Source organism: Agelaius tricolor, unplaced genomic scaffold (assembly GCF_023055355.1).
Source record: "Agelaius tricolor isolate 1412-34295 unplaced genomic scaffold, bAgeTri1.0.p SCAF_26, whole genome shotgun sequence".
Lineage (NCBI taxonomy): Eukaryota > Metazoa > Chordata > Aves > Passeriformes > Icteridae > Agelaius > Agelaius tricolor.
Window position 1 is genome coordinate 3,328,196 of NW_027269286.1, and position 25,259 is coordinate 3,353,454.

General features: G+C 39.4%; 2 protein-coding genes across 10 annotated transcripts; both read left to right on the plus strand.

Moving 5' to 3' along the window:
* The first annotated feature begins 12 nt into the window (after positions 1–12).
* On the plus strand, positions 13–10,291 carry CKAP2 (cytoskeleton associated protein 2). Of its 5 annotated transcripts, none has more exons than XM_071448318.1 (9): positions 13–163; positions 1,698–1,785; positions 2,584–2,662; positions 4,362–5,182; positions 6,172–6,337; positions 6,858–7,025; positions 7,525–7,597; positions 8,303–8,687; positions 9,540–10,291. In XM_071448318.1, exons 1-9 carry the CDS (start codon positions 103–105, stop codon positions 9,775–9,777), a joined length of 2,079 nt encoding a protein of 692 aa, XP_071304419.1. In that variant the 5' UTR covers positions 13–102; the 3' UTR covers positions 9,778–10,291. The 5 variants fall into 5 exon arrangements, with proteins under 5 accessions (XP_071304419.1, XP_071304420.1, XP_071304421.1 ...); XM_071448319.1 differs by having other exon boundaries at positions 2,587–2,662; XM_071448320.1 differs by lacking the exons at positions 13–163; positions 1,698–1,785 and adding an exon at positions 2,044–2,138 and having other exon boundaries at positions 2,587–2,662.
* A 1,349-nt stretch (positions 10,292–11,640) lies between these two features.
* Positions 11,641–24,700, plus strand: NEK3 (NIMA related kinase 3). Of its 5 annotated transcripts, none has more exons than XM_071448375.1 (16): positions 11,651–11,863; positions 13,083–13,299; positions 14,097–14,190; positions 14,430–14,527; positions 15,566–15,649; positions 16,268–16,335; positions 16,454–16,540; positions 17,542–17,596; positions 19,186–19,386; positions 19,729–19,798; positions 20,416–20,462; positions 21,350–21,449; positions 21,862–22,002; positions 23,041–23,175; positions 23,830–23,956; positions 24,537–24,700. In XM_071448375.1, the coding sequence occupies exons 2-16, from the start codon at positions 13,183–13,185 to the stop codon at positions 24,601–24,603; spliced, it is 1,491 nt and encodes a 496-aa protein (XP_071304476.1). In that variant the 5' UTR covers positions 11,651–11,863; positions 13,083–13,182; the 3' UTR covers positions 24,604–24,700. The 5 variants fall into 5 exon arrangements, with proteins under 5 accessions (XP_071304479.1, XP_071304480.1, XP_071304476.1 ...); XM_071448376.1 differs by having other exon boundaries at positions 11,654–11,863; positions 21,880–22,002; XM_071448378.1 differs by lacking the exons at positions 23,830–23,956; positions 24,537–24,700 and adding an exon at positions 22,774–22,913 and having other exon boundaries at positions 11,641–11,863.
* Positions 24,701–25,259: the final 559 nt, after the last annotated feature.

The following is a 25,259-nucleotide window of genomic DNA, read 5'->3' on the forward strand; positions in this document are numbered from 1 at the left end:
GGCGGGCGGTGCCGCAGCCCGCCATTGGCCAGTTCAAGCACCGCGGCCGGGCCAACCGGGGCGGCGCCGGGCGATTCAAACGCTCGTTGCGCGGCGGCGGCTATGGCGGCGCGCGCGGCTCCGCAGCTCCCGGCCAGCCGCAGGTCCGAGCCTGCATTCCGTGGTAAGGCCGGGACACCCGGCGGGGACAGGGACACCGGGGCGCCGCGGGGCACAGCTGCTCCCCGCCGCGGGCCGCTCGCTCGCTTGCCCGCGCGGGGCTGAGCGTTACCGGCCGCCGTTGTAGGCTCGCGCGTGGCTGTGGCGGGTGCGAGAGAGGTGGTGAGAGAGAGGAGCCGGTCGGTCCCTCCGGACAGTGGGAGGGCAGGGTAGGCGCTCCAGGCGAGGTCGGAGACCGGGCAGGTCTTGGTGGCAGCGCTCGCTGTTGTGGTCCTACAGCCTGCGGGTGGGCGTACGAGACTTCACCCTCCTTTGGCAGGGCTGGGGCCGGTACGGACCCCATCCCATCCTATCCTATCCCCTGCCCCAGGTAAGCTCCTGGGCTGGAAACCTTCCCTCATGTCAAACGGGACGCCCTGGCTTTAAGCGCATCCTCTTGAAAGCAGCAAGCGCGGCGCCGACCTAGCCCTGGCGCTCTTGTGCTTATTTACTTTCTGACCGGTTCGGCTGCTGCAAGTTGAAGCAGGGGAGTCGCCTTAGTGGGGCTTTGCTGTTCGTGCGAGGGCGGTGAGAGCCGTGTTTGAAGCAGAAGGTGCCGGGAAGCTCTGGGATGCACGCCGAGCTTGCTGGCAGGGGCAGCGCTGCTGTACGAGCTGTGCTATCTCCTTCCGAAGCACGGGATGGACACTGCCTTCTGGAGCTTTGCCCACAGAAGGGCAGGGAGGTGGGGAAGGGTCTGGAGCACCAGCCCTGTGAGGAGCGGCTGAGGGAGCTGGGGGTGTTTAGCTTGGAGAAAAGGAGGCTCAGGGGAAGCCTTATCCCTCTCTGCAACTGCCTGAAAGCAGGGTGGAGCCAGCTGGGGACCGGCCTCTTCTCCCCGGTGACACAGAACAAGAGGACAGTCTCAAGCTGTGCCAGGGGAGGTTTAGGTTGGACATTAGGAGGAATTTCTTGACAGAAGGAGTGATGAGGCATGGGAACTGTCCCGGGAGATGGTGGAGTCGCCATCCCTGGAGGGATTGTGACAGCTGTTCTTACGGCCTTTTCAGGATCACTTCATGCTGGTATTAACACTCCCAGTAGTCTAACATTTGCACAGATGTCCAAGTGACAGTGGAAGAGAAGCAAAGGATTTTACAGCTGGTCAGTTGGGTTCACGTGCGTGATGCTTTTCATGCTACTCCCACAAATGAAAAGTGTGCTTGCTGAACCAACTATGTGAAATACTGGGCAGGCATACAGAAGATAGCAAGTCTGACTTCATGTTACAAAATTGTGTTTCTTTTAGCTTAATACAGCAAACCAGCCAATTTTGTGCAGCTGGTTGATTCAACCATCCCTTGAATACTCCCTTTCTCAAGAAATGTGAGAATGTGTAAGCCATTGAGATGTGAAAACTAAGGCTTTCTTAATCCGTAGTGTCTATATTTTGTAATATGTTGATGCTTTTCTAACTTAATTTCCTTCTTGACTAAGAAAGTCTAGCTTAATATTTTAGCTGAAAATGTAACAAGTCTGTCTGTCTTAAAATTTGTTAGAACAAAGACGACAGAAAGTCGAGGAGTATCTGTCAAGAAAGAAGACTTTTTCTGGTGTGACCATTCAAGAAAACCAGACATCGATCAGGTAGTGTTTCTGCTATGGCTTATATTCTCTTATGTTCATATTCGCTAATGTTCCTTCATTTTCATCTCAGCTGGCTTCTGTAGGTCCTCTGATGCAAAGATACCCCTTGCTAACTAGAATGTTAATCTTCAGTCACATGTAGTTATGTCATATCTCTTATATAACACATCACAAAGCACATGAGGAAGAATTTGGATTTGTAACTTTAAACTGAGATGTTTTTCTTCTGAGTTGTCAATAGATTTTTTCATAGTTGCTAGGAGACAATACTGCTCTAGGTGGTTTTGTAACTTTCTGGGTAGTCTGCTGCCAGCTCTGGTGCCTAACTGAAGGTTTTGGAACCTGTCAGTGTGGTAGGAACTACTTGTCCTTGTTCAGACTTGTGTCAGACGGCCTGGGCTCTCATGATTGCCGTAGCTGAACTTCAGCTTCTTGTGCTACTCCCCCTTTTCTCTCAACTGCAGCGTTTAGAAACTTGACCTTCTGTAGCAGATGCATCAGACCAGACAAACTGGTACTCATTCTTAAACATGAGAAATTACACTTGCAGTGAATTCCAATCTGTTAGTTCTTTATGATGTAAGAAGGATGTTTTCCAGCCTGGGTCCTGATCAGTGGTTGCTTAACCACTTGTTTTTGCTGGAGGAATAGTGGAAGCTAATCAGAATTGCTTCAGTATGAGTACATTCTGCAGGCTACCAACTGAAACATGTGAACATCCTCTAAAAATACATCCCTTTGTTGCATGATTTAAGGGTGTTTGTTTGTTTGTTTGTTTGTTTGTTTGTTTGTTTTAAGCAGTAGCAGAACTAGGAGAGCAACTACCAGTAAACTGCAAGAGAAGTTACAGCTCTCAACATCTCCCAAGCCAGAAATGGTAAGTTTTTGACTGATACTTAAATACTGATGGCACTCTGTTTCTATGGCTACAACGTTCCACTTACTTAAGTCTATGTTGTATGACTTCCAGAGCATGAGAAGTCTGCAGGTGCAGAGGTGTGGTTTTATTGAACTTTATTTGTCACTGCTTATTATATGCTTTCTGGAAAGCTGCCATATTACAGTAGGAAATGGATTATATTGATGTTCAGTTTGTGCCCAATGGGAGAGTGAGTTAAAGAGGATGCCATTATTGCTGAAATAATGCTTACATTTTAACAATATTTCTTAAGAATCTCAGAGGGGTTTTTGATACATTTTGAGTCTTTGGAGAAGTCATTTAAAATCTGAGTAAGGTCTTCTGTCACAGTAAAGAAGTTTATTGTCACTTGAAAGAAAGCCAAACCATTAACAAAACAAGCTGTTGAGTGTGTATGTTTTTTCAGTGGTGTGCTGGCAAAACTAAGGTAATCAGAAGTAGATGCCAATACCTAATCAGAGTTTAAGGGAACATGTTCTGTGCATCATTTCATGTCACTTTCCTGGAATTAAGATGCAAATGGTTGTGTTGCTTAGAAATGGCAAAATAGAGATTCTCCAGACCTATTCTCAGGGAAAGGTGAGGAGAAAATAGACATAAGAGCTGTGTTCATGTTAGACGGTTTAAAGTTTGGGTTTCAGAAGATTTGAGATGTGGAGTTATTTGAGGAGAAAAGTAAAAAACTTAAAACTTCAAAACTGAATGTTGAGGAGAAAAATTGCAGAAGCGAGAACAAGTGTATTTTTAGAAATTTCCTGAAGGTACATATATCTTTCTCTATAAATGTCTTGTATCATTTAAAGTTGAGTCAAGCTACATAATTTCCTGAAATAACAGTCCTCACACTCAAACTCTAGTCTGTCAAATCTAACTACTAAGTCTCAATGACAGACCAGGAAATGAGTTTTCTTTCGGGTCAGGAGCATCTTCCTTAAAGTCTGCTCATGCAGACTTGTGTGTCATTCACATAGTTTTTTTCTTGCCTTTGGATATTTTACTCTTTCAAAAGCTGCTGCTTGGACAATGCTGAATTAGTTGCTGTAGAGCAACTTTTTTGGAAGAAAAGACTAGATTCCACTTTTCCTAAGGGGTTGTGCTGAGAACATACAGCTGATAGTTTCAATAAAGCTGTGTAAAACCGATGTAACCATTCTCAAGTTGCAGCATCCTACATCTCCATAGTAAGAAAAGTTCTCTTCTGTTGACATCTCCTAGTGTCCTAATTACTACTTTACTCACTACCTTCTGCTAGTAGGCTATTCACACTAAGTGGAGGAATGGTGCTGCCTTTAAGTGATGAGGTATGCAAACAGAGATACTGCTCTTGATTATATACACCTAAAGCAAATTTCTGCTTTATAACTCTTCTAAGGAGGTAATTGGGGCAGTTTAAAGCCAGCAGTTGCTTTAAGAGGTTTTTTTCTTACTTCCAAGGCAGAATTTAAGCAATTTTTATGTGATTTTTGATGTGAATTCTGCAGTAATAGTTGGCAAATAATCTACTTAATATTTAGATGTAACTTCTGTAGGCACCTTTAAACTGGCATTTATGGTTAAGCACTTTAGTCCTGTGAATCATTGGAAGCCTCTTTGGAAACAAGTAATATGCAGCATGAACATACCTCTAACATTTCCATGAATTTGCTTTTGATTTTAGGAAAATAAAGAGAATGCTGATAAAGAGTCATGGGACCAATCAAGTGTAAACTCAGAAACAAGTGTTACTTTAAACTCTTCTACAGTCCCACTGACAAGTTACATAGCAGGGACAAACTGTAATCTTGAAAATCAAGCTCCACAGAATAAAGTAATTGATATAAAATCTCAGCATGTATCACTTAGCAAAGCCATCTTGGAAATCAAAAGAATTAAAGAGAGGCATTTGACAGCAGAAAAACAAAATGCAAGTATCGGTGTACCAAAGAAACCAGCTCTTGGCAGATATCGTGGCAAAGTTATCCAATCCAAGATAAATTCTTTCTGGAAAGCAGCAAAAGATGAGGGGGAAAAGAGTTCTTTGCCAGACAAGAAGCCTTTTACTTCTACCACCAAACAAGCAGCAAATTCTTTGTCCATGAAAAGCTGTAATGCAGTTCTGAAGACCGTCAAAGTCGCAAACAACACTAAATCTGTAAAATCAAATGGTGTCCTGCCATTTCAGAGCAAACCATCTGATAAAGCTGCTACTAACTCACAGTCGGGTCTGAAGAAACAGCTGACATTTGCTGTGGCACCAAAGAAAGTAACAGTCCCAAAAGTGGTTGGTGGAAGGCGACCACAGCCACTGAAGGCCCCTTCTAGCAATCCTGATCGCAAAGTGCGAGGTGTGAAGAAATGCGCAGATTTTTGCGAAGATGCACGACCAGAAGCTCTAGCCAGATCAACTTTTGTTCCTCCTGGTACAAAATCAGGACACAATTCTAAAATGGATGAAAAGAGAAAATCTATTCTGCCAAAAGAGTCAGTAGAAGAGAGAAGGTAACTAAATTACTGTTGTGGCTTACTCTTGCGAGTTATTCATGCCTTTTTCCCCAAGAATATCTAGTTTGATCTATTTGTTGCTGTATTGACTCTGAAAAACAGAGAAATAAGTGTTTGAACTTCATGCTCAAGGACAGCAGACTAAAATTTAAGGCTTAAACTGAGAAATCAGGATTTGATTGCAGGACCTTTCCAGGCTTACAACTTTTCCCGCACAGTTAAAAAATATATGTTGCTGGAGCTGGTTTTTTAGTCTAAGTGTTGTGACAGCCTTAAGGATGACAGATAATCCTGTAAATTTATTTCACATGCATGTCACAGATTAAAAAAAGAAAATGACTGAGGCAGGATGTATAGAGGCAGAAGCATCTTTACAGACTCAAGGAGAGAACTTGTCAATGACATTTTTCAGTTTGGTGAGTGCAGCATAGACAATGGGTGGGAATATGATTCACAGTCTAAAAGTTATTTAATATTCCTCATATAGAGGTCCTTGTAGTAGGTCACATATACTAAAATTTTATGGTCTAGGAGGTGGGGTTGAAATGAAACATTAAAACTGAATTATACTTCACATCAGTTTCAGATTCTATAAATTGTGTAATAGGGTTGTTTTGGGCTTTTCTCCACACTTTGTCTTATGATATTAGTTTCTAGTTTTCTGTTTTGAAGTATGATGGGATGGGGAGGGTAACACATGAATAATTTAGAACCTTTTTTCACCTTCTTTTGAAAACAAGGGTCCGTAACCTAAGTCTCTTGTTGCAGCTGGAAAGGAAGCAATAACGTGCTTTAACCTGGTAGATACGTGTAGTTCTGAAATTTCCGTGCAGATCTAAAAGGCAGCTTTATTCCTCTTGGGATTAAAAGATGATTCAGACTACCTGGAAAGTATATCTTGGCATGACTTACCCTATTTAGTGTCAGTCAATGTAAAAAAATGATAAAACATCTGTCACTTCAGCTAATAATATTCCTAAATGCAGAGCTCGCCTGGATGAATGGAGGGCATCTAGAGGAAAAGTGATGAGACGACCTCCTATACATGCACTTCTGGGACCCCAGTCCAGAAGTGAAGAACAAGAATTCTCTGCTGTTGATACAGAAAAGGTCAACAAGACTCTGAGTGAATGCCTGCAGTTAACAGAACAGGTACCTGGACCCCTACCTAATGAGTTCTGATCATATAGGCCCTGACAACACGAAAATCCTCTGGGCATGTTAGACCCACGTGAGTCAGATACAATACAACAATTAGGAGACTAAGTGTTCCCCAAGTTAAGCAATATCATAGCTTTTGCCAACAGCTGAAGAAATTAACCTCCACTAACTCACTGAGCTACTGAGTAAGTATAGGCAATAATGGTAATAATAGTAATTGAACTATAATGTAATGAGAGTAGATAGGAGGAATTAACCTAAAACAAGTTTGCATTTGCAGAAACTTGTCTGTACTTCTGAAAAAGTCTGTTTCATGTAGTTCTGAAGATGCTTGAACATCTTATTACCTCTTCTACTTACAATACCATATAAATAGTTCTAATTTTGAAGAATAGGTGAATAACAATTCTGCCAAAGGAAAAACCCTTTGCATTCTAGTTCAAAAGCAGCAAAACTACAGCACCTCAATGTGTCAAATGCATTGAAGTCTCTACTTTTGTGTTGACTTTAGGGACATCACAGTGATGAAGCACGTGCCATGTTGGAGGATCTGATACGCAGCATTCCTGGGGTTAAAAAACTTGCAAAATATTGGATCTGCTGTATGCGTCTTGAACAGATGGGCCAACTTGGAAAGCTTATTGCTGTCTATGAGGAGGCCATTTTGGCAGGAGCAATGGTAAGCAACTTTTCTTAAAAATTGAGATTAACAATTAAAAGAAAGACATGAAAGTATGGCCTGTAAAATACAACTGCTTCTGATTTTATTAAATACCTTTATAGTAGGAGGAGAGTCTCATGACCTACCTGACCATAAAAATAATGGTTTGCTCTGTAGTCCCTGTAGGTACTAATTTGAAGAAGAAAGGTTTAGGGTCATCAAATTACCTTAGTACCACTAGAAACCCAAAATAGAACTTAATTTTTTACCTACTGATGGACTCAATTTCTGTGCTTTACTATCAGCAAGATTTCAGGACATCAAATACATCTTATACTGAAAATACAGGATTCACTTGTGTTCTGACTTAACACTGAACAGCATTAAAGAGAGGATTTGTAATATGAAAATCATGTGGCCTGCTTCACTTTCCCTGTAACTATTATACCAATCAAATAAGCTGAGATGATAATTCATTTTGGAATTATTTTTCTAAAACAGTGCAACTTTCTTTCAGCCCAGAGAGGAATTGCGATGCACACTAGTAGATACAATCAAAAATACCGAAGGTCTTTTTAACTCTGACAATGGTAAGTGTGAGTACTCTGTTCTAGTTATATGTCTGATTTGATAGCCAACAAAAGGTGTTTAAACTATTTGTACTGATATAAAATTTTAATTCATGGAAAATTTTCCATGATCATTTTATACTCAATTGAATCTTGGCTAAACAAATCCTTTTCAACGGTGAGCATGTTAAAATAATTGGAGGTGCTCTTGTATTCAGACTTGTTAATTAAAATTTATAAAAGCTTGTGTCATCTAGCTATTTCAGCCTGATAATCAAAGAGTAAATAAAAATACTCTTGTGAGCTAAAAATCAGTGCCTCTGACTCAAACTCCTTCACTACCAGAAGCCTGGTTGTGTTTATGGCATAGTGTCAATTAAAGGTTGTAAAAATTCTAATTTTGGAAGCAAAGTAGCCATAAATATTTCCTTTCAATATAACATAACCTGACAAGTATCTGAACTCAGAAACTGGCTGAAATACTTGAGACCTGCTGCACTTGAAGAGGATGACTTCTCAGGATGTGTACTTAGCCTGAGCTTTCAGGTTGCAGATTTGTAAAGGCGGCTAAAATTATCAGCAACTTAAATTGTTGTGGCTCAGACTTCAATGCACACTTACCTGAAATCTTAGAGTTCTACATGAGAATAAAGGTTATCTCTCTAAAAACATTCTCTTTAGTTGTAACTAATTGCAGGTGTACTCTCTTCAATATTGCATTTTTAGGGGGAACCATGATAGAAGCTCATTTAAGCAAGGTAGTGGAAGTCAGCAAGGAACCAAATCCATCTGTAGAACCAGTTCAGGAAACCCTCCAAGATCTCTGCCCAGATGATGACCAAAAAGAAGAGAGTGATAATAAGAAGGCAGAGACAAGCAGTGATGTTATCAAAAAAGAAGATGATTTAGACTTAAAACCAAGAGAGATCTTGCCAAAAAAGAATAAAAGGCACAAGGCTAAAGAACGGGCAAAAAAGAAAGGAAAATGTGAAAGAGAACAGAAGGAGGATGGCATAAAAAATACAGCCCAAGCAATTAATTCTCCTGAGAAAGAGAATGACACATCTTATTCGAGGAGATGCAACCCTCCTACCACACCATATTTGGAAAGGTAAGATTACTTCAGGTAACCATGGAAAGTCTGTAGTGTCTGCAGTAACTGTGTCCTGTTAAAACAGGCACTGCATTTATAAATACTTAGTTAAAAGCTCTCAAGAACCACATTTTTAGGATTGCTTCCTCTTCCTTCGGTAGGAAGTATTTTAAAGTAAGCTTCTCTATTTACCCAAACTGTTTTGCTTTTTTCAATGGTTCACTACAGAGTAACCAGACTTTTGTGACAGATGTAAATTCCAGATTCAGGATTCCCTTCCACTGCCAACATGGCAGTAGCAGTTCTATACTGAGCTGGGTAAAGAGAAAGATGTCTCCATTCCTCCCCTTTTCAAATGTAGATAAGGTTATATGTCATAACACAGAATTAGTGAACAAGATGTAACTGGCCTGTAAAGATAATTTTAATTGTATCTTGAGGCCAAAACCTGGGTAGTAACCTCAATACAAACCAACTGATGCTTTTTTTTTTGCCATAAATTTTTTTCTAAGACGGTAGACTTAAGGAAGTTGTGCTCAGCTTTAACATCTGATGGAGTTGGAGTCCTGGCAGCTGTCCACTGTCCCTTGCAGCAGGAAGAACAGTTTCCCCTAATGGAATAGGAAAGAATCCTTCTTTGGAAACTCTTTTTTCAGGAGATTTTCTGGGTTAAAATATTTGCCTAAGAAAAGAGTTTCTCATCTGGTTTTAACTGAATGAATGGAAAGGGACCTGTTTCCTTTAGCTATGGGAATGGGAAAGAGTTGAAGAGGAATCATGACTTGCTGTTTCTGCTGGTTGCTGCAGAGGTAACTTGTATGATGGCATGACTATGTTTATGTTTTTGGTTTGCTGTGTTCTTTTCCTAAGTGTGAAGATGCATCCTGAGGCAAATGACTGCAGTTCTAAAGATCTGAAAATCATAACTCCTTTGCGATATTCTCAACGCATTCGGGAGAAGATGTGCAAGCTGCCTGATGCTGTTAAAGATCAAGATCCATGTGTCTCTTCACTTGAGCAGCTGGGAGACTTGGAATCAAAAGCTACTGTGTTTATTCACAAACAGAGCAATGCCCTCCAAGAAACAAGTGCTGAAATAGAAGAGTAAAAGTAGTGCTATTGCTGCAGGGGGTTAAAGATTTGATACTTTTTAGGGAGAGTTGAAGGGTACTTGTTTTATGCAGCTTTGAGGAAAGGAGCTGTCTAAAATTTTTATGGACTGCCTGTGTCACTAAATAAACTTTTAAGTTTCTGCCTTTTCAAAATTTTAACAAATCTGTCCTGGGTTAAGTACTAGACTAAGCACTGTTGTCTTTATGTTGACTATGTTTCATTAAATTTTCAGTTAAGGACTAGGTAGGTATAATGCTTCATGTTATTAGCTCATGGTAGTATATTTCTAATACCTACTGTTTACTTGTTGTAATTCCTATGAATACCTTAGAAACGTGCAATCTTTTAGTTTAAGAAAACAAAGTAATGTAGGTGTTCCAGTAATACAATGTCTACTCTGACAAGATTTAGCTTTGAAAACTGAAGCCAGCTAATAAGGTGTGCGCTGAATTTAAACTGTTGTATCTAGTTTTAGGGCTGCTTCAATAAAACAGAGTTTAATCTCTTCAGTTACTGAGATTTGTTCATTATTGTTATAAACAAAAAATCGGCCAATTTTTTTGTGAGAAAAAGGTTACAAAAACTAGTCAGAGCATTGTTCCTGCTAAAGCACTACCTGTTTCTTATAATAATTGCAAGTCGTTGTCGTTAATAGTTCTTTTCTGTATCAGTAAAGGCCCTGGCTAGGGCTAAGGTAATGGCTATTCTCCCAGACAGTGAGGAGAAAAGACAAGACTTGGGAGGGGGAGCATGCAAAATAGCCTCAAGACCAGCATGCCATGAGAAGCTACTACTCCAAACTTACTGAAAAGACCCCCAAAACAACGAGCCACTATAGAGTTGAGAAATTGGAGTGATGTCTGGATGTTGAAGAGTGGAGTGCTGGGCCTGCAGAAAGGGTGGGGGGCCTTCGTTATCCCTCACCCTGAGCGCGAAAATCCTCTTGGAACAGGACCCAAGAGAGGGAAGGTGCTGCACGGGGGGTTATGCCCAAAGCTCCCACGGGGACTGGACCCCCAGCTCTGTTCTAGTGGACAAAGCTGCCCGTATCTTCTCCGAGTCAACCGTGGGAGGGACGACAGAGACTGCAGACCCGTCGGGCTTCCCAATCTTGAGCTGATCACTTTTAATAAAAGCATTTAAAGGAGAGGAAGTCTCCTGCCCTGTTTAGTTCAATTATCAAGTAATCCTAGATGAGATCTGATACACTACCTTACTATGTAACAATTTTTATGTTGATTTGTATTAATCTGTACTATGCTCATTAAACTCACTTCAGTTGTGTTTATACGAATTAGTGCCTGGCGGGCTATGGACCCCAGCCCACATAATCTTACACAGGACAAAAAGCAAAAGACAAGAAGTGGTCTTCTCCACGTGGGGGTAAAGTCCTAAATTTATTTCCAAGTGGCCCCCTAGGTGGAAAAAGAAGAGCCCAGATCCCTCATGGTGGGAGACTTTTAAAGCTGGAGGAATGGCGAGTGAAGCAAGGGGACCACAGCCCATGGGGATACCAGTGAGCAGGGGCCAAGGAGGAGTAAACCTGGGACAAACCAGCACCACCGGGGCCCTTTGAGGGGAGGGAAAGGCCGTGTGCTACAAGCGGGGACTCCCATGAGGATACAAACACGCCATTCTGTGCAATAATACAGAACCTAGTGCAAATCAGCTAAATAACTATTTAGTGCAGTACAACATTTGTTCTTTATTTAAAGGTTAAAGCTATTTAGTCTGTTCTTGAGAGTGAGCTGTCAAAGCAGAACACTGCCGTATTTCCCGTGTCTGCACCCCTTCAGCGGAGCAGCAGCGCCAGGGGCCCCATGACGGCCGGGCGGGGGCAGCGTTGCCGCCCGGCCTCGGAGCCAGCGCCGCCCTCCTTCCCCAGCCTTGGAGCCAGCACCGCCCTCCTCCTTCCCCGGCCTCGGAGCCAGCACCGCCCTCCTCCTTCCCCAGCCTCGGAGCCAGCACCGCCCTCCTCCTTGCCCAGCCCGTCCCCCCCCCCCAGGCGGGCGCGGGCATCCCGGGCCGAGCGACGGCAGAGAGCCGGGGCCTTCCCGCAGGTCTCGGCCCGGCCCGCTGAGGTGAGTCCCCAGCGGGCCTTGAGGGGCTTGGGGCGGGCTTGGGCTGCTCCTCTTCAGCATAAAGGAGCCGGAGGAAGCAGAGAGCTCATCAACCCCTTAGAGCACCGTGTGTGCACGCAGTGCACAGAGGATGACTTGAAATCACCAAGGTTTTGAAAAAAGGATAGCAACCCCCTGCTGCATGAGACATCCTGCAGGAGCTGTGTTTGTGGCTGGAAAGGGGATAATGTGCGAATTTCAGCATCTGTGTGCGCTCTCAGGAAGGCTGGGATTAAGCTCAGTATTGGAGGAGAGGACATAGCCTCACACTGCCATGGGACTTGCAGGTTGGATATCGGGAAGATTCTCTTCCCAGAAGAAGGTGATTAGACATTGGCATGGGCTGCTCGGGTATGGGGTAGAGTCACCATCCCTGGAGGTGTTTAACTGGATGTAGCACTCAGTGCCGTGGTCTAGTTGATATGGTGTTGGTTCATGGGCTGGACTTAATGATTTCAGAGGTCTTTTCCAACCTCATTGATTCTGTGATCCCCTGATATAGTCTAAACATAGCAACAGGACAACTGGGAACATTTCAAAAGTGCACAAGGGAAGGTTTACACTAGACTTTAGGAAGCGTCTATTTACTGAGAGGGTTGTTGAACATTGGAACAGAATTGTTAGAGAGGTGGTCAATGCCCTAAACCTCTTAGTGTTCAAGAAACATTGTCATGATGCCACTGTCACGCTAGTTCAACTTTTGCTCACCCCTGGAGCGGTCAGGCAGTTGCACTAGATGACCATTGTAGGTTCCTTGCAACTAAAATATTTTATTCTTTATCTGCCAGTTCTTGAAGTCTTTGTACAGTAACTTTTACCAGTTTGATCTTGCTTATGCTGTTTTAGGTGAGAATTGTCACTGGAAGATTTAAGCTTGTTTCTAATAATATGCCTGTGAGTTTTCTTTAGTGTTATGAAACCACCTGCAGGAGTGCAGGTAACAAAAAGGAGATGCAAAGTTGTAAGTCTATAACTGACATTTTTTGAAGAGATTGAGCATTTTAAATTAAAAAATGCAGAAATAGCACTATAATATTTCAAATTTGACTTTCTGGAGGCCTCATCTTCAGTAAAATCAAGGTAACTGTGCAGGGAAGTTGTGTCATGGTAATGCTGGACAGTTAGGTAACCACATTTATCACCCCTTCTTGGTATTTTGTTTGGGTCTTTTTCCATGCAGGTTATATTAAGAGAAAAATTTAAAAAGTGTTAAGGTACTGACAAAGTTTAGAAGATAATCCTGTGAATGAAGAAAAGTGTTGGAACTGAGTTTATAAAAAATGGAAGGATACAACGTGTTGAAAGTACTAGGAGAAGGATCCTTTGGCAGAGCTCTCCTAGTTCATCATAGAATCAGTGACCAAAAGTATGTAATGAAGGAAATAAGGCTTCCAATGGTAAGTGTGACACAAACATGGCTTCACCCACCACTTAAAAAAGATAAAATTTAAAAATCCTAATTCTGGGTGTGTTTTTGAAACACTGAACAGTTTTTCTGAGAGTTTTGTGTATTAGACAGGTATGTGGTATGGTTACTGTATAACTACATCTTGAGCTGATGTTGTTGGTACTAAGTGAAGTACATTATTAGATACTGGAATTTTTGGAAGTATAGCAGGTATGAAGGTGCTTAGAATGTTCCCTGTTCCCACTGATGCCCTTGGCTCGCTTGATTTCACTAAAATGCAAATTTCATCTTCAATATCTAATGAGGAAATGAGTGTCATATTACTGCTGGTAATCAGCTCTTTGGGTTACATTCTCTGCACTCAGCTAAGCTAAAAGTCACAAAATGGGAGGCACTGGCTTTCTGAGGCCAAAGCTCAGCAAGACCTGGGCACTTGGCCTTGTATTGAGTTCATGCAGACTATCAGCTGTTTCGAAGTCAGTGTGTGCTGCTTTGTTATATAGTTCTGCTCTTTTAAAATAGAAGAGGTCATTAATTGAAATAGGAAAAGATTCTCTCCAACTTAAAAAAACCAACAAAATACCACATGCCCAAAAAACCCGAAGAAGTCTTCAGCTAGTAATAAACCATAGATTAAAAAGATGGAGCTTTTAAACTTTCTAAATGACTTGAAATAACTGAATATCAATTCTTTAAAATATTTTTCTTTGGAAAGTGAGGCACTTTATGTGTATACTTGAACATTTGTTAATGTGAAATTTATAGTAAGTATGTTTATATTTTCAGTCTTCATCTGGTGTAGAGAATTCTAGGAAGGAAGCTGTTCTTTTGGCTAAAATGAAACATCCAAATATTGTTGCCTTTAAAGAATCATTTGAAGGTAAGTATAAAAAATTTAAATTCCTTCATTTGTTTGAAGTTGCATACTCCTCAGGGATTGAGATTACTTTCTTTTTTTTTTGTTTATAGTGTGTATTATAAACAAAATACATATTTATTGTAACATAACACATAGCATGCAGTTAGAGCTTTCCAGTAAAAAGTATTACATGTAGTAAATAATCAATACATATCCTGCTAATGAAAATACTAATTATTCTTAAATTACCAAAAATTTAGCTGATGGACATCTGTATATAGTGATGGAATATTGTGATGATGGAGATCTAATGCAAAAGATTAAACACCAAGGAGGAAATTTGTTCCCTGAAGACACGGTAAGAAAAGACATTGTTTTGAACCAAGGAGGCTGGGAATCCTTTTCCACGTAAACAGTAGGATGCTGCATAAACCAAATTAGAAATATGCTAACATCTTGATGAAACAAAGTCACTTACAGATAGAATTGGGGAATTAATTCTTTTATAGTTTCCAGCAGATAGGACAAGAATTGGACTGAAATGAATAAAAAAAGAAATTGTTACATGTACCTGAAAATTGTTCACATTGTGTGAAAACCAGTCAGGTTTGTATGCAATTAAGTAGGAATTTTACACAACGGTTCAGGTAGAATTTAAAGCATAGTAAGAGCACTGCCAACGGGAAGTGAACAAACAACTCTGGTAAGATAAATAAAGCTAACCAGGAGAATAAATGCCTGCTTTTTATGTAGCAATTAAACCATTTAGTTTAAACCATTCAGTATGTGCTAACTCCTTTTACCTGAGCAGCTATAAAATTACTTAGGAGAAGGTTCAAAGGGGCATTGTAGTGAATAGAAGCTACTTCCTGCTACAGTTAGGAGCATCACCTTCATCAAAATGAAAGGACCAGAAACCTCAACTAATTGAACATTTATATTTTCTATGACCTTTAAGAGTTTTCTTTTGTACTTGGAAAGGAGCACATTTTCTTTTAGAAACTGTACATTATTTCCATGTGAGTTTTGGTTTTGTTTGTTATTTGGTGCTTTGGGGTTTTTATCTATTTGCCAATTTACTCTGTAACTTTAGTTAACTTGTTTTAAAATGACCATGAGCTAAAGCTCCAGGTAGTGATTCCCAGCTTCATTATTGCTATGTATTATTAGAGCTTTTTGGACACAGGTAGTAAACATTCCTTCTGCAATGTTAAAATATAATCTGTTTTAAAGAACTCAGTCTTTCATGCTGGTTGGAGGCTGTTATGCTGGGGTTACTTTTTACACCCAAATGTTCTGATTATGCTTTTCCTTTCTTAATGTTTTTAAATCTATTAGTAAAGTATTCATTATATTGAGCACTGAGGTGTTATAACTCTTAGCTACTCTTTTTCAGATCCTTCACTGGTTTGTGCAGATGTGCCTGGCTGTGAAGCACATCCATGATAAACGTGTGCTGCACAGGGATATAAAATCCAAGGTGAACAGAGCAAGTTTTGTTGCCATTAATAAACTCTCCTGCATGCAAAAGTTAAACCCTCTCTTTTGTAATTTCCCATGACTGCTAAGTTCTGTGGTTTTTATTTAGGCCTAAGTATATAATATAAATGAAATTGTTGAGTGCATGGGGTGGTGTAATACTGTGGATGTAAACATCATCTCAGTATAGCTGTATTCTTCATATCCACACTGCTGATAGCACCAATTGCTTGTGACACTGCATATAACTTAAAAGAATTACAAAACTATAAAAAAGTGTATGGATTATGCAGTTTGAAAATATCTTGCCTCACAATTTTTTCTTTTTTGCTCTTCCTTGTCAGAAAGAGGGAAATTCAGAAGAAAGTGGACCCTTGGTTTGAGTATAGCATAGAGATTAAGACAATTCTAAGTTCAGTTCTTCCTCTGCTACTGATGCTGAGGCCTTAGGCCCACAAAACCTTTCTGTTTTGGTAGAAGTATTAGGAGAAGCAAGTGAAAAGAAATACGGAGACAAAATATCAGAAGTGGGTATTGCTGTATTTTCTGTATATCCAAACTGCAGAGATGATTCATAGAAGAATATTTAAGTATGTTAATCTTTGCTCTTGAAATGCAGAATGTCTTCCTCACTCAAAGTGGAAAAGTCAAGTTGGGAGATTTTGGATCTGCACGCCTTCTTGCACAGTATGTGGACATCCCAACTGATCTCAGTGGTGTCAAGCTTTATTTTACCATTGACAAACAGTACAGAGTTCATAAATCATTACTTCTCACCTGGCATTTCCTCTTTGTCGTTTCATAGTCCAATGTCATATGCTTGCACCTATGTGGGAACTCCCTATTATGTACCTCCAGAAATATGGGAAAGTCTGCCATACAACAACAAAAGGTACTGTTTTTTTCAGTGGTCATAAATAATGGATGGGGTTTTTTTCTTGCTATCTCAATCTGGCTATATGTCTTATCCATATTTGTTTCAGAGAAGATACTGAGACGAAGGAAATTTACAAAGAGGTATTTACAATTTTTTTAAGATTATAGTGCATAAATTCCTCTTTTCTTAGGTAGCTGAGAGCACAGTATCTTTAGTCCTAGAAGTCTGAAAGTCAGTGTGCAGACCTCTGTTTATTTGGGAGAGTAAATACATACATACTTGTGTGTATGTTTTAAGTGTGTACATATCCACAAACATAAGTATGTGTTGGTATCTTTTTGCTGATCTTATTTTTTGGGGGATGGTTGTTTGGATGATGGCTGATGGATGATTTTTAACCTCTTCATGCCAGTCTTGATAATGTAAGGATAATGGCACAGAATGGATTACTTAGAGAGCCCAGTTATTCTGGTCCTTATGCAAGAACTGTGATTGATTTCCCAGGGGAGGTAAGAAACCTTCTACAGTTTGAGTTGTTTCTTCTTGCAAGAAAGGCTTCAGTTGCTTCTTGTGCAAATGGCAGTACTCACTTTTGGTAGAAAATAATGGAGTTTTTTCTCAGTAAGAGAATTCATTTTGGCAGGGCCAGTATTCCAGCTCTCAGAATTAGGATTATGTGGCTGCCATTTGATGTTAAGGGCCATAGAATACAAAGGCTTTCAAGTGCAAAAGGATAAATATTGTTGGAACAAATTACTTGAAAGACATCCTAGGAATAAAAAGCCAACTACCACTGTATGGCAGTCATCTTCTTTTACATCAGGTTAGGATAAAATAAGGAAGAACATTTCCACGGGAGAGGTTAAACGCATAATTATATTGTCTTTATGGTTACTTACATTTATTTTTAGCTTATTTAGCTCAGTTATGTACACAGATTAAATCTCATGCTTTTAAACAAGATACTGGATTGCAGTTTCTGGCTGAAAATTTTTCATCTTTCCCTATATCTACAGTGATATATGGTCTCTGGGGTGTATTCTGTATGAGCTGTGCACTCTAAAACACCCGGTAAGTACAGCTTTATTGCCATGAGAAAAAGTTTTGGAATTCCTTGAAACTTAATTAGCAGTTAGCTGTACAATAGAGTTGACTGAAGTGCTTGCTGCTGCTTCCAAAAGAGGGAAGTATTGCTCCACCCTTCCTATGCCTCCTCCACTATATGCTGCTGTTTCAGCAGTTCTTGGGACCTACTGGACCATTCTGTAGAAGACTCTATTTTCAAATTTGTTAGAAAACAATTGGTTTTTTTAATTTGGTTAATTTTCCTCAATATGAGTGGGGTGATTTGGACATATAATCCAGCAGCTGCCAGGCTGGTTCCAGATACCTGCAGTTGCAGGAGCATTGCATTTTACAGGATCAAGATAATCCCAGGACACAGTGACAAAGACACTCAAAATCTTTGCTACTAAAAATATATTGTGTGCAAGTACAGCAAAATGTAGTAAGCAGTAGGCATTTTGTATTGCTTGCATCAGTGATACACCTTTGCCTGTTCTTCAAATCAAACAAATCACTGTCCAAGCACCTTTCTCCTCTTGGAACAGTGGGGACCTTGATCAATAATTCAGTCTTTCTGTCATTTCTGGGACACTGTCTTTTACAGTGTTGTTGCTGTGTTTCTTATCGGTTAACATCCTCTGGCTTCTCAATACAGACTCATAGGTAAAATAAGACCCCTTATCAGGATATGTTTGTTTTGCAGCAAAATGAGATCCTAATTGAGGGTCATTTTGTCTCAGTTTTTTATAAGCAGCAGTTTCCTTTCATTGAGCTAATACTGTATCTTGAAATCAGAGAACCACAGAATATTCTGAGTTGGAAAGGACCCACAAGGATCATCAAAGCCCCTGACCCTGCAGAGGACAGGCCCAAGAACGACACATATGCCTGAGAGCATTGTTCACATCTGTGTATCAGCAAAAAAAACCTGTGTATGCAGTTCTCCACAGCTGCAGGTGCTGGCTGTGCAAGAGTGTGGAAACTTACACTGATGTGACTGAGTGATAAGGGAGCCTGTGCATAGGGTTGTGTTAGCCTAAGTAGATCTGTGGCAAGTCTTTGGCAGTATCAGCTATTGAGGCAGAGCTCAGAGCTGGGGTTCCAAGGAGGGCAGTATTCTTCCCTTATTAGCAGTGTTGAAAAGTTGTGTGTCTGGTTTGATGTGATGGTCATGTATGTTCTTGCATAATCTATGAGAGGTCATACAAAAGATGACACACCATGGGTGCTTGGCACCCTGCAGCCAAGCCAGAGAGGTGTAATCCAAGGAAACTTCCTGCATGGCAGCTAGAAGTTCTCAGACATGAGATTTGCAAGAGGATGTTTGTGCTTTTACAGGCTACTTTTGACGAATTTTTTTTAATCAAAGTCTTCATATTTTTGACCTTACTGTTTCACACTTGCAGTTCGTGTCTGATCTCAAGTATATGAATTGATTAATTTGATTTCTATACAAATAAAATTCAAACAATCATAAATTTATAGGACTAATTCCTATCTGCTTTTCAGTTGTAGAAGTTATCTTAAATTATGACAGCTACTTTTTACCTTATGCTTAAACACTGTACTCTAATATTAATTTATTTAAAATGCAGTTTCAAGCCAACAGCTGGAAACATCTCATCCTCAAGATATGCAAAGGGTCCTATGATCCACTTCCATCTCAGTATTCCTATGAGCTTCATTATTTAATAAAACAGATGTTCAAGAGAAATCCCCAGAATCGTCCATCAGCCAGTACTATTCTTGCAAGAGGCTGCCTAACCAAACTTGTGAAAAATTGTTTGCCTTCTGAGGTACGGTGTATTCTTTGTCTCTAGATTTCAGCAATACTATCTACATTTTAGATAATAAATCTTTTTCATTTCTAGTTTGTTAGTGTATAACTATAAAACATAGTGTTGTGTAAGTCCTACTCTAAAATACATACAGTTGTAGACTTACCAGAAAACCTGAGTTTTTAAAAGTGTCTCTTCTGAAAATTAAAGTTGGATGTTGGCCTGATGCTGATAAAAATAGATATTGTTAGCTGGAACAGTGCACTTGTATAGTGAGTCTATTTTTAACAAATAGTATATGCAATAATTTTAAGAAGTTTAAAATGATACATTGCTTGCATCTCTTCATACACATTTCAGATTGCAAATGAGTTTGAGCAGATAGTAAAGGAAACCAAGAAACCTAAGGGCAATGCAGCAAGACAGAAGGGTAAGTCAGTAACATTTTTTTGATGTAAGGAATGACAAAATGAGTACGAAGTATAAGATCTTAAATACAGCTATGAAACATTAGCATTATATGTCCAAATCTACTTTTAATTATTTCAAAATCGAATATTATTGAACTTACATGGAAAAATGCTTGAAGGGTGTAAATTATATTCCAACATAAGTGGAGTGCAAAGCTGCAATATATGTATTGTAAGTCTTAAGACTTGTGCTAGAAATAAACTTTTCTTTGCTAGAAATAAAAATAAAGTTTTAGAATCAGCAAAGCTTTTAACAGTGGCATTTATTTTAAATACAACAGTTCTTTCTTTCCCAGAATATGGTGAAGCATGTTATGTTCATTATTTAATTTTTAGAGAGAGAATGTTGGACTTTTTTCTTCTACATAAATTTAGCTACACCACAATTAGTGCCCATTTGGAACAGAATAGTAGCAGGACTGTTGAGAATGAGCTGTGCTGTCAGAAGTGTGAAGAAGCTGTCACATAATTGTCATTGCTTGGTTCAGTGGAATTGCTGTCATTCCTCTGGAATACCACCTTACTACAAATGTTTGCTAGAGTTGTTAACTCTTGGATCTGTTTGTTAATCTGTCAGGTAGTGTCATGGCTAGGAGAAGCTCAAACAATAAGACAGAAAATAGAGTAAGTATTCAAATATAAATATAACATTTGTATTTTAGTAATTTAGAATATTCTGTATTATAGAAAAGTTTCTAATGAAAATTATTCCTATGCCAAACCATAAATCAGCCTATTAGTGTTCAAATTGCAGTTTTCCTGTGTGTTTCCCACCAGGCTTTTTGATTCTTTCCATGTTTAGTTTAGTTCCAAAGTGGATCTTTTTATAACCCTGTCAAAACAAAACCCAACCCAAAAGAACTTCCCTTGTCTTTCCATTTTTTTTTTTTTATACTGCAAAAGATCCATTTTCTTTGCTTTTGGGACACATTTAGAACTGGCTGCTGTGGAAACAGTCTAGTCTGGACATAGTTCTCACCAGTTTTTAGGGCCCATATGAGATTTCAGGAGAGGAGAATTAAGTCACAGGCAGCCAAGATGTCCTCTATAGGTACATTGCCATAGCCTGACTCAGCCATATTCAGTATATTTTTAAAAAGTGTGTTGCCCTGGGGCTTATTTTATTTTCTTTTCTTAGACTTGTAAATCTGAGAAGTTTAGTATTTGGGTGCATCCTGTTTTCCCTGGGAATGTAAATAATTTATATTGTTTGTGTTCTTAAATGTGAAAAAATCCCAAAGAGAAATTATATTATATTAAATAACTATGTTTGCTTAGCTTCAGAAACTGAAGTTGTCTGTCATGGCACACAGTGTGAAATACAGTGCAATAACAGGTAGAGTGCAATTGCAGTTGGCTTCAAAATGTTACTGGTTTAGTTTTCAAATCTTCCAGTCTTTAGGCAAGGTATTTTATAGCAAAACTGAAATAATTAATGCCACATTAATATGACTGCTTTGTCTTTCTCGATGACAAGGATAATAATTAATGAAGACTTTACTCTTTTAAAGCAAAGGAAAGATGAAAGCAGCAAGCATAGCCCCTTAGAAAGGAAAAATGCTGAGGGTTTGAGTGAAGACACAAGGGAACAAAGGAAATCTTATCAAGAAGGTAAGTTTGGCAGTTTTAAGGCGGATGCACTTCCTTCTGTGTATGGTATCTACATGTCAGTGATATAGCCATTTAAATAGATGGCTCAAATTAGTCTCAGGTTACTCAAGACAAGAAAACCATGCCACCATCAGTAACATCTGCAAGTACATTGATTCATACTGCTCATCTGAGATTAAAAAAAATTAAAATTCTCTTGTCAAAGTAATAAAAAATGGTTGTTTGAAAACATTTAGAATAGAGTAAATGTATGGGGAATGCTTTAAAGTTGAGATTTGCACCCACAGAATCAAACATTGCTGCTAGTTAAGTGATTCTTAGTACTACTTTCCCTGGACAGGGCAGTCTGGACATGGAATCAAGTTAGATGCTGGTTATCATGGGGTTTTTTTTGTTACCATTACAATATCAGCTTCTGCTGTCCTCCCAGGAAGTACTGATCTGTCACACGCCCACAGAAGGCAATGGAAAAAGAGGATATCCAATACTGTGCTGGATGTCCTGGAAAATGCATCCTTGCTTTCTTCCAGTTTTACACCTGAAGAGACTGAAAGTAAGATTTAATTAAATGTGCTTTTAATTCAAGTAATGTCAGTGGTTGTTTACAGATTTTAAAAGCCAAAACTTTACATGACTTGTTTAAAATTACATTAAAATAATTTAAAAATACTTCATTGATGAACACTCAAAAAGTTCACTGTGCTGAAGAGAATTTCTATGTGTTTTTGTGTGACAGGAAGATTGCAAAGAGTGATGAAACTGACAGATAACAATAGCAACCTTAAAATTATAATAGTCTCTAAGAAATTATCCTACAGTCCTCCTTTTAATACACCATTTGTGGAGGTAGCAGTGAGGAATTAATTTGGTGCAGAATGCAACCACCTGTCTTTCAAGTACAGCATACTATTGGGAGCATAAAACATCTACAGCTCTACTTTTGTTGTGATTTAACATACAGGTTAAGGCCAGTGACAAGAACTATCAATGATGTACCTCAGATGTGAGGCAGAGACTTTTCTTTCTTTTGATTAAAATACTTACCATGAGGTTTCTTCTGAGAAGGGTTTCAATTTCAAAATGCCCCTCACTGATGGAATTGTTATGATTATTTAATGTGATTGTGGATATGTGTTCTAGGTAAACGTGAATAAATGTTGTGGAAATAAATAATCAAGATATGAGTAGTGAGAAAATTCCCAAGCTGTGGTAGGAATGTTATATGATAATTATGCACTGGGCAAGGAGAGTGGACAGAGGAATGCATGTATTTAAGTGTTCTGCTATTAAAAGGCACAGAAGCAGCCTCAGGCTTCATTTTGAGATTTGCAGAGCCACCACATAAGTTTGCTGAGACACTGCCTCCTCACACCCCTCAGCCAGTTCCTGTGGGCTCCCTGGCCACAAGGAGGTTCCACTGTTTCCTCACTGTTTTCTGAGAGAACAGTGCTGTGACAGATGGAGGTATCTAGACTCTTTTCTTTCTGTTTCTTCCTGTTTCTCATTTCTCTCTTGAATGTGACCTTGAATGTAATCCACACTGCTAATGCAATTTTCTGTAAATAGCGTTTGTGAATTATTTTATACCCAGGTGGTGGTGTTATAAACTACAGTGAAAATAGGCCACGGAAGCAGTGGAACAAGGAACCCCCTCAGACCCTGATGGACATGCTCAGCAATGCAGATGTCAGCTTAGCATTTAAAACATACACAATTTATACACCAGGTAAATCCCTATTTTCTGGGCAAACATTTTTGCAAACAGTTTTATTAATAAAGACTTTTTTTTTCTTTTTTCCCCATACATAGCTCCTATGTATACAGATCATTCACTTGGGTTCGTATCACAACAGACTAGTTTTTGGGTTTTTTAAGTTTACCAAATGAAAAGGGGACTTAAAAAGCCAAGTTTGGAATTCATGAGTGATTGTACATCTCCACTACAGCTCTTCATGATGGACTTCCACTTGCAGCTCAACAGCTGAATGAGGTCGTGACAAAGCACAGACACCTGCTATGTGCCCCCTGCCCTGAGCTGTGTGGTGTGTGTGTTAGGCAGGTGCAGGAAATGCACTGTAGCCCCATCAGGTAAATCCCCCCTCACTGAGGCACTGGTGCCCTGGTTTGATGGGCAGGATGGGCAGATGGCACAGCTGAAGACAGCTGCAGTCTACAGATGTGTACAGCCACAGTCACAAGTGTTTGTTCTGCACTTCAGTTGCCTCACTAGTTTATCTTCCCACCTGAAATAGATAACAGCTTATCCTGGAATCCGCTACAAACTGGGGATGAATTAGACTGTTTTGTATTTATATTCTTAATAGTTTTACTTTAAAAATTAAAATATTTTGATGATATTTTAATTTTTATATTTTCAAAGCTTCTGAAAACATATTAAGAGGTCCACTTTCTGATGAAAGCAAAGTGTCTGATGAAGTAGATGGTGAACATGAAGCTGTTGTCATAGATTCTGAGAGACTTGAACCTAGATCTGATGAAGATGACACGTAAGTCCAAGTGATGTCCGTGCATTTACGTTTTCTTTGGTTCCTCAAAGAGATTTTTCCATAACAACATTCCCCTGAAAAAAAATAGTATTTTTCTCAGCATCTAAATTCATCCCTCTCTTACATAATGAAATTGAAATTTATTAGCATTTGATATCTTACAATGTATGAACAAAAATGCTGTGATTTTTTGATGTATGTTTTGGGGGTGGTTCTCAGATTCTCAGAATCTCAATTTGTGTCACTGTTTATTTTTGTGGCACCTAGAGATGACTACCTAAGCCTGTATTGCTGCAGTTCAGCTGCAGGCTGTCAATTATCAACACATTTGCAGTCTCTTAATATATTAATTTGTCTTTCTTTTGATGAAACTTACTTTTGTAAATTCCATAGAGAATCATAAAGAACCATTTAGGTTCTTTAATCACAGTAGGGCAGGAAGTAAGTCTCTTGTGCTGATATTTTTAACATAATTTATCCTAATTACAATGTAATTTCTTTTGGGGAAAAAAGCAATTAAAGATTTGTAAAGTTGTGTTTTGGTTTTCAAAATAACATTTTTTTTGAAATCTATTTTTAGGGACTTTGAGGAAGATGAGCCAGACTGGGTGTCAGAGCTGCAAATGGTATTGAAACAGAGTGACTGAAAACCTGAATTTACCTGTGATGAGTGAAGTTAGGTGTGCTGGTGTCCAAGTTGTTATTAATATCTAGTTATTCATTAAATAATTTCCATGAAAAAAATCTGAGTGGGCATGTTTTCTGTATCACAAAACCGAGGCTGGAAAATGCACAATGAACTTTTTTAGAACACTTGCAGATAGCTAAACAAGTCCATGTATTAAATATTTTTTGAGTTGGTAATAGTTTTGCAGAAATGTTCAGTCAAATTATAGCATTGTTCAAATTGTCCTCTTGCAATATTTCAAGGAGATGGTGTAGCACTCTGAGAAGGTGTAAAGGTGTAATGAAATGCAGCATTGTGGTGGGGGGCTGATGCTGAGTGGATATCAGGTGCCACCAAAGCCTCTCTGTCACTCCCCTTCTCAACTGAGCAGGGGAGAAAAAATTTAATGAAAGGCTCATGAGTCAGGATAAGCACAGGGAGAGATCACTCACCAGTTACTGTCACAGGCAAAACGGACTTGACTTGAGGAAATGGATTATTACCAACCAAATCAGAGCAGAGTAATGAAACATAAGCCCAAACCTTAGAACACTTTTCTCCTACTTTCCCTTCTTCCTGGACTCAATTTCACTTCACTGGTCAAGGCTGATCCCATCAGCAATGGTGGTCCCTGAG